Source organism: Cladophialophora carrionii, assembly GCF_000365165.1.
Source record: "Cladophialophora carrionii CBS 160.54 unplaced genomic scaffold supercont1.5, whole genome shotgun sequence".
Lineage (NCBI taxonomy): Eukaryota > Fungi > Ascomycota > Eurotiomycetes > Chaetothyriales > Herpotrichiellaceae > Cladophialophora > Cladophialophora carrionii.
In genome coordinates this window covers 1,804,190-1,820,065 of record NW_008481830.1, presented here as the reverse complement: position 1 = coordinate 1,820,065, position 15,876 = coordinate 1,804,190, and the positions used below count along the sequence as shown (strand labels likewise).

The 15,876-nt window shown below is 54.2% G+C and overlaps 3 protein-coding genes across 3 annotated transcripts; 1 reads left to right on the top strand and 2 right to left on the bottom strand.

The window, feature by feature from the left end:
• Positions 1–7,840: 7,840 nt before the first annotated feature.
• On the top strand, positions 7,841–8,296 carry G647_06484 (uncharacterized protein; the record flags this gene model as incomplete). The annotated part of the gene is made up of 1 exon (XM_008730804.1): positions 7,841–8,296. The coding sequence occupies one exon, from the start codon at positions 7,841–7,843 to the stop codon at positions 8,294–8,296; it is 456 nt and encodes a 151-aa protein (XP_008729026.1).
• Positions 8,297–8,579: 283 nt separating this feature from the next.
• Positions 8,580–10,434, bottom strand: G647_06483 (uncharacterized protein; the record flags this gene model as incomplete). Its single annotated transcript, XM_008730803.1, has 5 exons — positions 8,580–9,276; positions 9,346–9,564; positions 9,625–9,815; positions 9,860–10,076; positions 10,127–10,434. 5 exons carry the CDS (start codon positions 10,432–10,434, stop codon positions 8,580–8,582), a joined length of 1,632 nt encoding a protein of 543 aa, XP_008729025.1.
• Positions 10,435–11,120: 686 nt separating this feature from the next.
• Positions 11,121–14,494, bottom strand: G647_06482 (uncharacterized protein; the record flags this gene model as incomplete). The annotated part of the gene is made up of 7 exons (XM_008730802.1): positions 11,121–13,700; positions 13,756–13,773; positions 13,830–13,877; positions 13,928–14,068; positions 14,118–14,168; positions 14,223–14,333; positions 14,387–14,494. The coding sequence occupies 7 exons, from the start codon at positions 14,492–14,494 to the stop codon at positions 11,121–11,123; spliced, it is 3,057 nt and encodes a 1,018-aa protein (XP_008729024.1).
• Positions 14,495–15,876: the final 1,382 nt, after the last annotated feature.

Genomic DNA, 15,876 nt, shown 5'->3' with positions numbered 1-15,876 from the left:
GACTCGACTACTGACGGATTGCTACGGCAGCGTTGCTCTACTTCCGGTACACGGGGCTCGCCCTCGCGTTTGGTCACGGGCGTCATAAATCTCAAGCTTAGCGCCAAATCCGGGGAGTGGAGTTTGCCGGGAAGGGAGGTGCTTCACGTCTCCAGACCGCGCCGTCGAGAACTCAGAATTCCTATCTTAACGAGCCTGTATCGACCTTGTATCTTACAACTGACATTCTCTCTACCCGTTCTTCCCAGCAAAGTTCAACCTCTGCTCGGTGATTGTCCTTGGTGGCGACTTACAGCTCAATACACATCGGTGGGTGGTACGGGATGACACCAACTCCCTCCATTTCCGCCATGAGTGGATAATGCGGGAGTCCGCACGATGAGCATTCTGGGCAATGAAACCTACCAACAAAGACTACAAGATAGGGGATTGTTGCCGTTGGCCGAGGGAACTTTCACCTATCGTGGGCTCTGCACGCACAACCCTCTCGGTGACGGAGTCATTGTCAAGTTTGACCTTTCCGAGGAACAGCTTGAAGCCGTCGCTACAGAAGTCGTCGAGAAAAGAAGGCTAAAGGAACAGAAGGCTAAAGGAACAGAAGGCTAAAGGAACAGAAGGCTTATCAACGCAACAAAGGGAGCAAGAAGACGAGGCTTCCCTGCAGGAGGACCGAGCTCTTATTCCAAAGGTCGGTGCCGCCAGTGTGGAAGCTTTCAGCGGTTGACAGCCGGATGTTCGAAAACCTGTGGGCTGGGTTGCAAAATTGTTCTGGCGATCATCGCCTCTTCCCACTAACCGAAGGATGGAGCGCTACAAACAACCCCGTCTACAGTAGTCCAGAAGCCATGGGGAGGCGCTGGCATCTCCGTATCGAGTCGGCCTCCCTGCACCCCTTCCTCGACACCGACGTCTTGACTGGCCATCGCGTCGGTGAACGAGAGCTCGGTGCTTGACGAATCGAACAAGCGCGGTCGCTACCTTTCAAATCCTAGCAGAAGGCGGAGAGGATGGGGCCTACCCGCCTTGAGATCTGCGAGAAGCAACGGAACATTTGCATCTCGCGGTCGTTCCGTTCCTGGAATCGACCGAGGAGCTACGTTCGAAGTCATTCGTGACCGTCCATATCCTGCCGGTGTCATGTGAGCTTGGAAAACAGATTTGGCAACTGACAAGCGGCTTTCGCCATCTATCGTCGAAACGGACAAGCGAAAGCCGAAGCCGAAGCCTACCTTTGGGGTGTAGAAAACTCCGGCCAATTGCTCTCGCCATCTACCCACCAACATGCGCCTGGACAGGGTAACAGCCTGGCAAGGCTGTGTAACTGGTTCCAATTACACCAGCAGAATGGACCTTCGCGATCCTTCTATTCCCATTTGTGGAACAGGTGTTCTACCAGACCGAATTGTGCCAAGTACGAACCTACACCGAGGACTCTTCCTCTGCAGACTTTTCATGAACGAAGAAGATCTTCATTCCGACGGGATCCATGTGCCGCTACAATCACACATATAAAACGGAGATTCACTCGCAGCAATCTTGATGCGTCATGGAACGTGCTGTCAGGACAGCCCCAAGTGGTCAATCCGGGCTGCTGGCTCATGGATCTATGATCCCTAACAGCGCCTCAATGAATACTTTTGCTTGTCAGTCAGGACTCAGACATACCAAACAACGCGAGGGAGTGTTTCACCGTGGTACACGCAGTTGAATGTTGAAGAGACATGTTTGCTCGTGGAAGTCCTGCCGCACTTCCAGCCAGGGAGTGGTATTACCAGCCATTCCAGCCATATTCTTCGTTGACTGGGAACATTGCTAGGGCAATTGGATGAAGAAGTCCTGGGAGTTGACTTATCATTCCTAAATTCCCTACTACGCACTCTCCCGCGTGGCCGGTTCATCACTACCACGCTATACTTCGGAAGGCCGGGGTGTAAGACGACGGCATGTTGTCGTGTGAATAGCGGCCCACACGACCGGCCGTTGGCTGACTAGAGACCAGGTCGAACTGCGTAAGACTCGACCAGCATTCCACGGAGACGTCCTTGGGACTTCGAGTGACAGTGGCCGAACTGTCTTAGTCACACTGAGAGACCATCACGCAGCGCCATCACAGACAATCGGATCGATACCTTACTCTTCGCATACTGTTGTGTTGCAGCCTACGATCGTCCAAGGCGTCATGAAGATGATGTTCGATGCCAAACGATCGCACTTGTCCTGGGTCCAGTAACCCTTAGTACAAATGTCGGTCGAATTGTGATCTACTCCACACGTTTTGAGAGCATTCGATTGGTCTCCCAGCACTACCCTTTTCGTTTCCAGCAACGAGACTTTCCTCTTACGCGGTCTGATGGACGTTTGCACTGAGTATGTCACATGGACGATCTAAGAATGTCCCTCCTTGTCAGCACTATGTGTGTCATCCAGGGACGTCTCTTATGGTCGGCAGCACGGTTCCGCGGCCCTATGGACCCCGCTGTTGCGGGTTTACATTTCGAGATGTGCAACTAGCCCATGGGAGCCGTTTCGGCCGCAGCATGCCCCCGATTCAGGGCCGTCGATATATATATATACCAACACCGCAGGGGTAACTTTCGTGTCGACATCCCATTCTCCTCACCGACGGCACTCTGTTCTCGCTCCCGAGTGTGACGCCGTCCACCCGGTATTGGCACGAATTATTCACTTACGTCTCAACCTACACTAATACCACTTCTTTGGCGACGTGTCGGGGCCCTCCGCTTCTCTAAACTTCCGGCCTATGCATTCAAGATACCAGAGTTGATGATACCACGCCAGAGCGGGGCCGGCCTCGTCCGGACATCGACCTCGCTTGACCGAGAGGAAGACGGTCCTAATGGTGGAAAGTTTTAAGCTAACGAGAATAGCACCAGCCAGCACAGCAGCGAGGCCGAAGAGCTCTGCTCAGCACTGAAGTGCTCGGACAACGTCAAGGAGAGGTCCACAACCTCTGGAGATCGCCTAGCAAGGCGTAACTTCTGAGCGCTTTGTGCTGGACCGTTAAGCCTCTTGACTTAGATGCTCGCTACGAACCCAGGGAGACGCCCCGCGGCTCACGACGGCTATGATGAAAAGAGCCCGAACTGGGTTTACGAAAAGAATAAGATGTGATCGGCGCAGGAAAGAAAACTCAGTGCGAGGACTGCACGGCCCCTCTCGTGCCGCTGAACTCAGGGACAGCAGACGTTCAAAGCGTCAAATGCTCTCGGATCACTTTGTGAGTACAGACATGAGCGCAGGGTTGTACTGTAGTCGCCGTCCCCCTACGCGACCCAAATACCATATTGGGTTCTTGAAAAGCCTCTCCCATAGCCCGACCAATCTATGGTCTGTGCCGGATATCGACATGCGATCTCTACCGGGGTTGCCAATATTTCTACCACCAGGAGAGTCCTGGACATGGGGCGCCGAGGAGAAGTACAGCTCATCTATCCGGACGAAATAAATGGGAACGGAAAACTGCCCTTGATTGACTGCGGAACCACTTCGTCTCACGATGTTCCTCGGCGACTGAGCCCTGCCACAGACGACCGGTCCTTTCTCTCTTGGGGCAAGGAGAACTATATTGAACTCGCATTCATACTCTATCATCCTTGGAGTCTCGCATGTAAACTCGAGTTACCTACTCCGAGGCCGCAACTCGCAAGGGACTTATTGGACACCCTACTCGAAAAACATCTCTTCAACCACTATACCGCCTTTTCTACAATATTCGACGCGCTTAGCCGAGAGGAAGAGAACTAGCCGGTAGAGACGATCGGCGAAATCTTGGTGAAGTGCGTCCAGCATCAAGAGCAACTCGGAGACGACTTCAAACTTGTTTTGGACAGCAGCCCATTTTCCCTCGTGTGGGGCTATCCCTCCGTCAAATCTAGTAAGTTCTCAGTCGCGTGCCCGGATTTCGCTGGATGGCACCGACAAGAGAGAGCGAATTCGTCGGCTGTCTACCCGACCGGGACGAAGAGCGACCAGAGACGGACGATGAAGATGAGGAGTGGCGTTCGGATATTATCCGATGGGATGCAGGGGACGCAGTGGACGGTTGTTGTTCTCGTCGGGCGAAGAAAGTGAACATGATCTATATATATATATGGCATGACTACAGAGTACTTGGAGTGGAGTTCGCGAATGGAAGAGGCTGGATGTCGAGCTGGAAGAACTTCTGGCTCTGAACGTGCCTACGTCCTGCATTGTGGTCTCGAGCTCGCTCTCAAAGATGCTCTCCTTCACATCTTATCGGCTGACAATAGGCTCGACTGAGACTCTGCACCAAGAGTATATTACTTCGACGACCCCCAAGAGAAGAACGTTGGCAGAGGACCTGAAACCTTGGAAGAGTGCGATGACGGACCTGCAGTTATGGCCTGGACCACAACAGCATTTCCTAAAGTAGATTCCACCTGGAAAAAACCTCCGAAAAGGCTATGAACAAGGAGGCTTGTGAATTGGCAGAATCGATCACAAAGGCATAGACACCGAACAGTGATCACTGGTGATATGAAGACGTGGATCATGCGCAGTGGCATGCTTCAGCCATTGAGAATCAAGTCCATCTGTCATCGTTGGAGGACCGATGAGCAGAAAATGGGAGTCTAACACGCTGTTCGAAAGGCACAAGTCCTTCCACAGTATTTTCTTCCAGGTGATGGAGAGATCGGAATCCACGACGCCAGTGTCGGTCAGGCTTTTCGAATCCACCTGGACTTAAAGCTGTTACGCCATAATAGTTGGTAGCAACACTATCGAGCGTTCGGTGGCCTGAGGACGAAGGTCTCTCGCAACCCAAGGGCCACCAGCATTCGTGGCAGACATGCAGCCTCCGCCCTCGGCTCTATTTGGACGACAACACCAAGCGCAGCTTCCGCTTTGCTGGCTTTCGTTGCCAAGTCCCGACTGGATTCTTTAGAAGGGACTACCCTACACGACCCATTCGCGGTCTGCCGACATTCGTGGACTTTTTTGACGTGGGGCACAATACCTGTGCAATCCATGGCTGTCACTCGGTGGCGTTCGCAATGAGCACGTATCTCATCCAACGAGGACAGATTGACGCAGCCATGAAACAGCGCCTTGCACCTCGCGCCAATACCCTTCACGATATTTGCATGTAGAAGGCCCTGCAAACACCACCAGGGAAAGACCTTTACAGCTTCTGAGGTGTCAACGATGCGCATCACCGCGGCAGCTAGAAGACAATCCAACAACATCACGCATGTTGGCGGCACAACAACCTCATACATCGACTTAGCAAAGGAAAATGCCCACGACCGCGTCCAAGCGGAGTGCTGAAAGTCCAACAGTAGGTCCGCTCAGTATTGCTCACGGCAGTCTTTGCTCCATGCACACTGTTTCCCAGGTCATTGGGTAAGCACTCAACAGGTTGGAACCACGAGCGGCAAGGAAAAACATCAAACTAGCATCTGTGGTCGATGGGTGTAGGCGTGCTTCGGACGGAGGTCCCCCCCTAATTGATCACAGTCCAAGAGGACGGAGCCCGGCTGGCACAACCAGACCCTGAGGCTGCGATCCGAATTGGCCGCCTGGAAGAGGCAGTGGTGTTCAGCGTCGACAATGACGAGGTGGTCGTGACCGTGAATGGCCATCCGCCCCTCCTTGACTTCTGGGTCCGAGACCCGCGCAACAAAGTTGCGGGTATGTTCCGCCAGTGGCAGCGGTATATCCGCTGCAAACCTTCCTGGGGATTTACGCGATTCCTTGGGGGGGTTTTTCTAGCTCCTTCATGGTTCCCTCCAGATCCTCGAGCGGGCACGCGCCAGAGCATCTATAGTTTACATCAAAATGAGAAAAGCAGCAGTCCATCCTTGTTTTGTGGACTATTCTTCACAACGGACTGACCAGGAGAGAGATCTGGAGCCAAGAAGACCAAAACAGTATTCCTTCGATAGCAGATACTTGGTAAGACCAAGGTAAACCGTGGGAGTTCAACAGATCAATGGATCCTCGCCATGAGCTGTATCGTCTGCTTCACGAAAGAAGAACAAATGGCCGGCATTCGGCAGGGTTGGGTCCAGCACGAACCTTTCAGCAGATCTTAAAGGAGCCGCAAGGCGTCCGGTACTTCTCTCACAATGACAGTCGTAGAGAGTTTGATAACATGCAAATCGTCATGTTCTTTCCCTGCCACAATGACGACGTAGGGAGGGTCGGTGACGTGGAAATCCCCGTGTTCTCGGTGAATGCATCTGAGCTGCGCACTTTGCGCAACTTGTCCACGAGAACGCAGTGATTGACGGTACCAGCCGATCAAGCATGGTCGTGTGTGTTTTGGTGCGCGCAATACGTTTGACACATATTCCGCACCTTGTGCCTCCGGATGCCGGTGCATGTCGTCAAGCAACCTTCCAGAAGTGTACCCGATGCTAAGGAGTCAAAGATATATATCGACGTGTACGAACGCGTGCGGAGCATCACGCTGGAAGAAGTATGGTATTGCTTCGACACTCCCAGACTTCAACCTTACTAGAACGGATGAAGAGAGACCCATGAGAGAGTACCGTGGTGCGTGGTCGCGAAAGCAGAAGAGGATTGCCTTGGTCCACTTGCCCAAGACTGTTGTGTACAGCGGTCTCGGAAAGACCACTACTGCAGATCGAACAGGTGCCGTCACTCGAATAGGTCTCCGTACACGTCGAGACCAGTAGAATCTCACCATCGCAGCCAAATGCCACTGTGCTTGCCCCCCGAATCCAGCACCAAGGGCATGAAGTATCAGGACTTAGAACTTCGGCAGCTGAGGGTCGGTCATCAGGGTCATCAAGGTCGCCGCTTCGAGGATCATGATTGTCGACAACAGCATCAACAAACCACCGCAGTCCAACCAGCCGGCATACATCGAAAGGAACGGCAAGTGGTCAAAACGCGTCCTGAAACACGAAGTGTTGACCTGAAGGAACCGAAATGCGTCGCACGCGAAGCGCCACAAGACGATGGGCCACCAGCAGGCTGGCTAGGAAACACCCTAAGAACCTCGCGAGCTTTGCTCTATGGCTGCGGTCATAGCTCTAGGCAACTCGAGCAAGTCACACGAGGGAAACGATAATTAAAAGCGTGAAAAGGGTAACAGTACTCGTGGTAAGCTCAACAGAATACGGCCATAGGTGGGCAAATGGTGATGGCCACGAACAAAGAGAATCGCCACACCGACGACCTCCGAGTGGAATTCTTCTGAGACCAGAGACACTCTGTTGCTGTGTTGACGTATGTCTTGCTCTCAACCTCTTCCTGCTTAGCAACCGTGAGCACCGTAGTACGGCAGCACCGCAGGGAGACAATTGAGGGCCTTCTCGTCGTCCCTGGGGACAGAATGCACCGGAATCTCTTTCCGATGACGCCTAATCAACTAGGCTTCGTATTTCGTATTCGCATCCACAAGCACACAGTGGTTACGTCACGTCACATCCGAGACTCCCAGGAGCTTCTCCCTCGTACTCGTACTGTAGCTTCAGATAACTTGCATCTTACTGTCTAACGTCCAGTGATCTGAAATCCAGCGTGTCCTTCACCTTTGTATTCCGGAGGCAAGGACCGTCGCCTAACTACTCATCGCACCACGTAGCATCTCTCGGTCGATCTACACGCTATAAAGAGCACAGAGCACAGAGCAACAGGGTAGCAAGCAAGTCAAAGGCCATACGCTGTACATCGTCCAGCGTAGGCAACCGACAACCCATCTCGTCGCCTCTCATCTCCGCCTCATCTCGTCTGGACGTCCCTCAAGACTCAAACTCCCCTTCTAGCTCGGGCCACTATATACACTTTGCACACCAACCCAATCGATTTAATTAATTAAACCGACCACATGGACGTCTCACCCTCGACGTGGCGGCTGCTCGGCCTAGGCGTCTCAGCCAGCTACATCGGGCTCGGCGCCTTCGCCATCTCGACCCCGAGCCTCTGCGCACAGGCATTCGGGCTGTACCCGACGAGTCCCGCGCCAGGGAGCAACGCGAACCCGACGCGCTCGACGACCAAGCCCGCCGCACACGCCAACACAGACATCGCCAACCACTCCCAGGCCGTCGAGACGTCCATGGTCCTCCTCGGGGCGCGCGATCTGACCATCGGCTTGGCCGTGGGGAAGTTGGCGTACGATTTCAAGCTGCGCGAGACCGGCACGCTACTTCTCAGCGGCATGGTCTTGTGCGCGGTGGATGTGTATGAGGTTTTCCGCCTGAGGGGGCCCAAGTGGGCGAGCGTGTTTGCGGTCGCGGCCGGGGTGTGGTTGGGCATTGGGGCGGGGTTGGTCCAATCGTGAGAAGGGGGGCCAGTACTCGTGGTTAATGGGTGAGAGAAAAGGGAGAGGAGGGCCGAGACGGGGGAATGCACGACGGAGAGCAGGACAGGACGGGACAGGACGGGAACAGACAAGACTCGTGTACGTACTGTTGACGGAGGAATGTGGAGACGGTACTCGGTACAGTGGGAGATGTGCCTTGGGAATCTACTCTCGCCTCAGCTCGTATCGAGATATGCCAATCGATATCGATATCGATACCGAAATGTGTTGATATCACTGACACGCCGCATTGAGCTCCTAGCTAAACGCAAGGTATGTGGTCTGGAGGCCCGTCTACAGACGCACTCCCTCTCACGAGTTGTTGTCTCGTAGCCCGCGCCTCGGTCTTATACTCTCCAAACGCCCTCGCAGGGACTCCCTTCATGAACATCTCATCCAGCTCGTCGTACGACCGCCCGGCCGTCTCGGGCTGGTACCACCACAGAAACACGACACACGGAATCGCCACACCGCCAAAGATAAACCCGACCTTGCCCCCCAAGTTGGCCTCATCCGGATTGAACAGGTACGGCAGCACGAAACTCCACATCAAGCCGAAACCGCTCTGCGTGGCCAGGCCGAGCGCAATGGTCTTGGCCCGCAGCCGCGCCGTCGCCACCTCGGTCAGGTACGTGTACGCGGTGGCCCCGAGCGTCAGGTTGTAGAGCCACGTGTACAGGAGGACCATGGCGACGGCGCCCTTCAGCTGGGCGCGCGACCCGCCGACAGCCAGCCCACCCATGATCCAGAGGAGGAGTGTCAGTCCCAGAGTGCCGTACACGGTGAGCCCGCGGCGGCCGATCCGGTCGATCAGCGTCCAGGACATCATGTTGCCGGTCATGGCCAGCACTTGTTGCACGACCAGCAGCTTGAACGACATGGAGGTGCTGTACCCGGCCAGTTGGGCGTAGTAGGTCGAATACAGGGCCGTGAAGACAATGCCGCTCCATATTTGCACCCTCACGCCACAAAAGTCAGCACACGGCGGCTTCGCCTCGAGACAGCGAGCTCGACTCAACTGAACTTACGAAAGCGGCGCCGTGGCGACGATGGTTCTGCGCAGGTTGGACCTGCGGAAGCATTCGAGGTATGTGACACCCTCCGTTTCTTGCCGGATCTGCTCCAGTGTCGCCTTGATGCTGGCCATGCGTTTGACGTCCTCGCCGCTGGACGTGCTGTAGCCGAGTCGATGCAGCGAGTTCAGCGCCTGGTCTTCACGGCCCTTGCTCAAGAGCCACCACGGTGATCTACACCTCAATGTTAGTGTCAGTGCTGGAGGGTGATTGACTTCATGCCGGCTCGCTCACTCGGGCATGAACCAGATAAAGATGACTGGCACGGCAGCGAAGGCGTATTGGCTGCAAAAGACGGTCCTGTACGCCCACCGATCGGGCTGATTGCCGCTGCTGTTGATGATCAGAGCGGCGACCAGGGCGCCAAATCCCGCAGCAAAGGGGAGAAGCACGGTCATGAGTCCACGCAGAGCCGTCGGGACGATCTGCTAATCGTGTTAGTGTGGCAGGAGCAAAGAAAGAGGGAAACACTATTGTGTGCCTCAGCTAGGTAAGTTCCGCAGACGGCCTCGATGGCAGCGACAGCCATGCCACTCAGGAGCTTCGCACCAAAGAAAAGACCGTTCGTCGTGGCCACGAACTCCATCGTTATTGCGACGAGGGAGAGCGCCACGGCAACGATGAGGGTTTTGCGACGGCCAATGTAGTCCGCTACTGGCGCCGCCGTCAGCGCACCCACCACGCGGCTTGAGAACTGTCAGTGTGGTGTGTAGGGAGCTGGGGAAGGTGACACTACGTCGCGATGGGAGCGCCTTGAAAGGCGGACTGCCACGAGGCTGCAAGCACATAGCTGCCTTCGTAGTACGACCCGAAATCTCTTCGAAAGCCTGGTATCCCCAGAATGGCGTATGACGCTTGGTCCTCGTAGACGGCCAGGAGAAGCGTCGAAACGGCGTAGAGGCACCAGGCAAACGCCCAGGGGTTCTTCCGTATCGCTTGAAGGCGAACATGCGACCGCATTTCATCGTCGAGGGTGACATCACCATTCGTGTTCTTGATTTCCTCCTCGTTCAGCTCGGATCCCGTCGATTGGGGAATGTCCATAGCTGACCTAGGGGTTGTCAATTCATGCAAGCCGGCTGGGTTGTGCAAGGTCGAGGCAGAGAAGCAACATAGCAGCCCAACCGCAATGTGAGGGACGATGCGTAGCTGCCGTCCTTTGTTCCCTCGCTCCAGGAGGATTTCAGCCAGCCCTCCGACAGCCAGCGATCTACCAGCGCTACAGAAGAAGCACTTAGTAATGCACAAGCATGAGTAGGCAAAGCTTGGTCGTGTCGGAATCCAATAGGCAAGCCTGGAACATGCAAAGTATGTACCGCCTTCAATTGGGGCTCGTCTTCTCCACCGGGCTTGTTCTTCAGCCAGTCTGGTGCCAATGGGAGGCCGATTCGTACTGTGTCCCCAAATCCGTTTCTCATCTATCTCGCTGCATTTCAAGACCGCTACAGTCTTACAGCTGGGCTCTTGACCCGACTCCGCAAGGGCCCCTGCAAGCTATGCAAAAAGACACCGCTGCCACCCATAGTAACCCAGTCAAGGCCAAAGACTCGGTCTTAAAACCAGTAACGCTTATGCCCCAGAGCGCCCCGTCTCAGATATCCTCGGTAGAAAGATGTGTTTAGGTCTCTTGATGAGATGTTTTCCTGACTGGTTGAATAAGCACTGAGCTCCCATCCTGCCGCTCAAGGAACGTCAGCCGTCAGCCATCAGCAAACAAAGGTCGGCGCACACTACATGTCGACAGTCTCATTAAAGCGGAGAATCCCATTCGCCTTCATGACACCACTGACGCCATCCGGTTTCATCGCGAAAATGGCACCATCAGCTTCCAGGCCATGCGCAGTGTTGTCTTCCGCAGACGCATCGGAAACAAGGACCAACCCGGCTTGCTTAATCGTTTCTGTCAGAGCAGGAACCATCTGCAAGATCCGCGCCGAGCAAGTCAATCCCATGAAGTTGTTCATCTGTGAGAGACGAGCAGTTTCCTTGATGGAGGTGCCCCGTGCGAGTCCTGCTTCGAGGGTGTTGCTCGATGACTGCAGGGCGCTCTGCAGGCGGCCTAGATCGTTGCATAGCAGGACGGGGTAGTTTGGCTGTTTCCAGTTCAGCGCGGTGCAAATGTTGGGATTGAAGGAGGAAAAGACGACAGATCGCGTCAGGTCTGGGGACTGTGTTCGTAGGGCCCGCGCATGGTTAAACACTTCTGTCAGGATCGCATCAGCGAAGGTGTTGATGTCGGTATTCGAGTAGACTCCGAGGTTGAGATCTTCATAGTTGGAGGGATACAGAATGTGGAGATTGAGATTGAGCTGAACTGGCACAGCAGCCAAAACGCCGCGAAGAGTGAAGATCGATTTTGAAAGGCGTTCCTTCCAGTCAATGATGTTGACGCTTTCCAGAGCCGGCGCTCCGTCGTTCAGTAGAAGGTTACCACTCATGCCAAGGTTCGCAAGAGTATCATATGTGAGCTGACACAGTGAGACTTCGAGATTGTGATATGGCACAAAATAGGACGGGTATATGACCGGCACTCTGTCACGGGTGAGTTGCACGGTGATCTTGAGGTAGTCGCCCGAGAGACTTGAGCCCGTCATCGACCCGCCCTGGTCATCCAAGGCACTAGTTTGTCTCCAATAAAACGGAAATTGTGTGATTTCTAGCGTTTTTCCTGGGTAAGGCTTGATGACCTGAAAGTTGAATTGGATCTGCCCAACCGCGCGCAGCCGTGGATCGAACAAGGGTAGACAGCAACTCCCGGCGCTGCTTTCAATTGCTTGGAAAACGTCAGGAAGCGCAACTGTCTTGGCGATGACTTTTGAACCGAAGGTCGGGAAAATCTCGAAATCCAAGGAGAAAGTGCTGAGGTTTTCTATCTGGTAATAGACAGATCTCGAGTCTTCTTGTATCGGAAGCATCAGATTGCGGGGGATGAGGTCGGAGGTCTTCGAAGAGATCGTCAGGCGTGCGGCAGGATACCTAGCCTCATTAAAGAATTGTATCGCTTTTGCTGCACGATCGAAGTTGATTGCAATGAAAGTTTTGGTGTCGAGGAAGCTGTGGCCATATCGACGTAGTGGCATGATTGGTGGTGGAAGGGAGAGGTCTGGGATGCCATCTGCGTCCATCGCGGTGGGCTCTTCCGGGGTGATCTCCATTGCAAGCATTTGACTATGTGGGGGAGCGACGACTCCCAGTCTGGTGGAAGATCTTCGTTCAGCGCGATGTTGGCTGGTCCGCGCCCACAGGAGATCCATACATTCCAGGTGGCCTTCCCAGGTGGCGTAATACATGGCCGTGAGCCCCTTCTCGTCGAGAGCTTCTGGATCTGCGCCATTTTCCAGCAGCGCCCGCAAGCACTCGACTCTGCCTTCGCTTGCTGCGTGAAATAGTGGTGTCCATTGATACAGCTTGTCACGTTGATTGAGGTCCGCTCCGTGCTGTCTAAGCAGTATCAAGAGGTCAGGCTTCTGGCTTGAGCGGGCGACAAGATGTTGAGGGAAGAGGCCTTCCGCATCGGCCAGTAATCTTGCATTTCTCTCCAATAACAGACCTGCGACTTCAATGGACTCATGCTGACAGGCCAGGTTTAGGGGTATGTGGTCGTTGTCGGACTGTGGATCGATCCTGGCATTGTTGGCGAGCAGAAGTCGGACGCAGTCGATGCGATGACGGACGATACTGTGTATCAGAGGGGTGAAGTTGTCGTGATCTTTGAGGTCGATTGTGCTCGGTCCGGCAGCCAACAACGTCGCAACCATACCAATCCTTCCTCTTAAACATGCGTAATGTAAGGGCACCCTCCCATAGGCATCAACACGTGTAAGATCCACACCATGTTCGAGGGCATAATTCAACACGCTTTCTTTGCCATATATCGTCGCCTCATGCAAGCAGTTGCGCTCGTTGATGTCGTCTTCGGCATGGATGTCAATCAATCCCGAGTGGAAGAAGACGTTTAAAGATTCATCGGGCGCTTCAGAGATTGACGCCAGAAATATTCGGGTGAAACGATCGCGCGCGTCCGGTGAAGTGCCTAACCTCAAGAACCACTCGCGCAATGCTGCGACATTGCCTGCGGCAGATGCCTGCAGAATCTGCAGGTCAATGTCACTTTCTTCTGTACCCACGCGCTGACCAATTGTGCGATCCTGAGGTCTCGGTACCTCGTACTGTATGTTTTCGCCTTCGGCCCATGCTTCCAGGTCGAGTCGGGCGGTGGTGGCTTTATCGGCGAGCTCTCGAAGCACATCTCGGTTGAAGCATGGCTGGATCTCAACGGCTCGCTGCAGGTAGATTTCTTTCGTCCTTGACTAGTCACACAATCAGCAACAGTCCAACAATTAAACAAGCGCATCCTCCATTCACCTTTGACGTTTTATCCCACTAGCATAGGTTAGCTACACCGTCAGCTTCCCTAAAAAGTGGCAGATGGAGCGAACCTTCTTCAGAATTTTCGATATTGCCGTCTCGTTGACGCCCACAAATTGCTGCGCTGTGTCAGCCTCTAAGCACCACTAGAACTGAGCCTGTGCCGCACTTGAAGTTTATTGAGATCGTTGTCGAACTGTTGAAACCCCTCGACCAAGGTTGCGAAACTTGCAGAGAGTCTCGAGCTCGCGGCCAGTCTTGCTTGTATGACTCTCTTCTTGTCTTGTAGGGTTTTCAGGCGAAGCGAAAACTGACAGTAGTCAGCCTTGAGTGGGTAACACGGACTCGGGTTACAATACCTCCTCCTCTTTTTGCAGATAAAAGCCATTAACCTTCTCTATCTCGCGCTCCTGGGAAAGGGATCAGAAATTGTGCGTACGGAGTGGTCAGCTCTATATCCCTACCAGTCGAAAGAAGAAAACCTCTTTGTTCGCTCTCAGGGCGGCCTGGGTGTCGGTGGTGGTGGAACCGCTCTGTGCGGTGATCGTAGGAGTGGCACTGAGTTGCTTGATGAGCTGCACGAGCAAATGAGCAGAAAATCTCGAGCATGTTGCATGGCCTGCCCCACCTTCTTCAGGGCCTTGTAATTGAGAAAACTGGCGGCATATTCGGGGAGATCCAACTGCTGGCGTTGGATTTGCTTGCCGAACTTCCTGGTTTCATTAAATTCGGACATAGTAAGAAGAGAAGAGAGCCGTACATGTTGGGTGCCAATAGACCATAGGCACTGGCTCAGACGCCGGTGACCACGGGACAGAGTTGGCTTGACCAGGCTATATCCTACCCCGCGGTGAGCGATGGTTCGATCGGGAGATGGTCCAGCGACGGACAGGACCAAATTGAGAAGGTGCAGGGAGCGGTCTGTCGTACATTGGGCAAACGAGTAGCCTTGTGGGAAAAATGTGCCCAGCACCAGCTTCATACGTCGGCGGAAGGTTTCTTTTTGAGAAATCGATGCAGTTAATGCAACATTGATCCCATGTCGAATTTTTCGGTGCCAGGGTCTAGGCGCGGCCGCCTTGGATAAAGCCGGCTTAGGCCCGTCTGAAGGAAGAGTGTCTGGGGGGTGATGAGGAGGCCAGTGGGAATAGCACACAGGCTGGTATAGAGAAGACAAGACGGGCGAATCAAACGATGCGGATCAAGCACGCGGTCCGGCGGAGAAGGTCGTGAAACCGTCAGGTGGTTGGACGCTGGCGACCAACCCAAATAGAACTCGTCCCGGCACGGCGCGTCACGTTGATTTGACGAGGCTGAGGCAAGATAGACAGAAATACAATTCTTACGGGCGTCTCGGGCCAGTCTGGGTTGGTTCATGCATGTTGCCGGCATCGAAGGGAATGTCACGGTTTGGTAGCGATATTGACTTTTCCGGCCAGCATCCATGCAGTGCGGCAGAGACCAATGAGCGTCGTCGAGGCGCAACATCGAAGCGCCCGCCTTGGCATGCGTCAACATTGTCAGAAGGACACCAAGGACCAGAAGCAGACTCGCTGTCCGTCCGTAAGCGGCGGCGGCCACGTTCTTTGTGTAACCCTCGTCTCAGCCCTGCCACTTGGATCTCCGTAGGTTCCGATCCGCAGACCTGCTTGTGTACTTCTGCCGGAAACGGCAGAGGGAAACAGAGAGACTCGTCTCACGGTAATTAATTCGCTGCCTGTGTCAGAGAAAACACCACGTCTGCTCGAGCTGAGGTGTCCGGTCAACAAAGACGCTTTGTTCGACGTCGCCGGATTAAAGATCGCTCGTCCCATCGGCCAACCTCGCCGTCGCGCTCTGCCCTTGTTGCGGTCGTCGATTGCAAGGGAGTGGTGAGTCTGCGCATCTTTCCACAAATCAATGACGCCAGTTGTCTTGCGCCCGCATTCTTCGAGTCCAGAGTGCAAACGCACGGCCTGCCACCCACATCATCACTCTCTTGGGAGCGATAGAAAGGAGTATACCACTTCCGTTGTCCCTCCGTCTCTACTATTTGTCCCTGTCTCTCTTTACCGTCAAACCAAAGATCTCCCTTGATCAAGCAAGTGTAGGACCGTCGAGAAAGCAGCACGCAATATA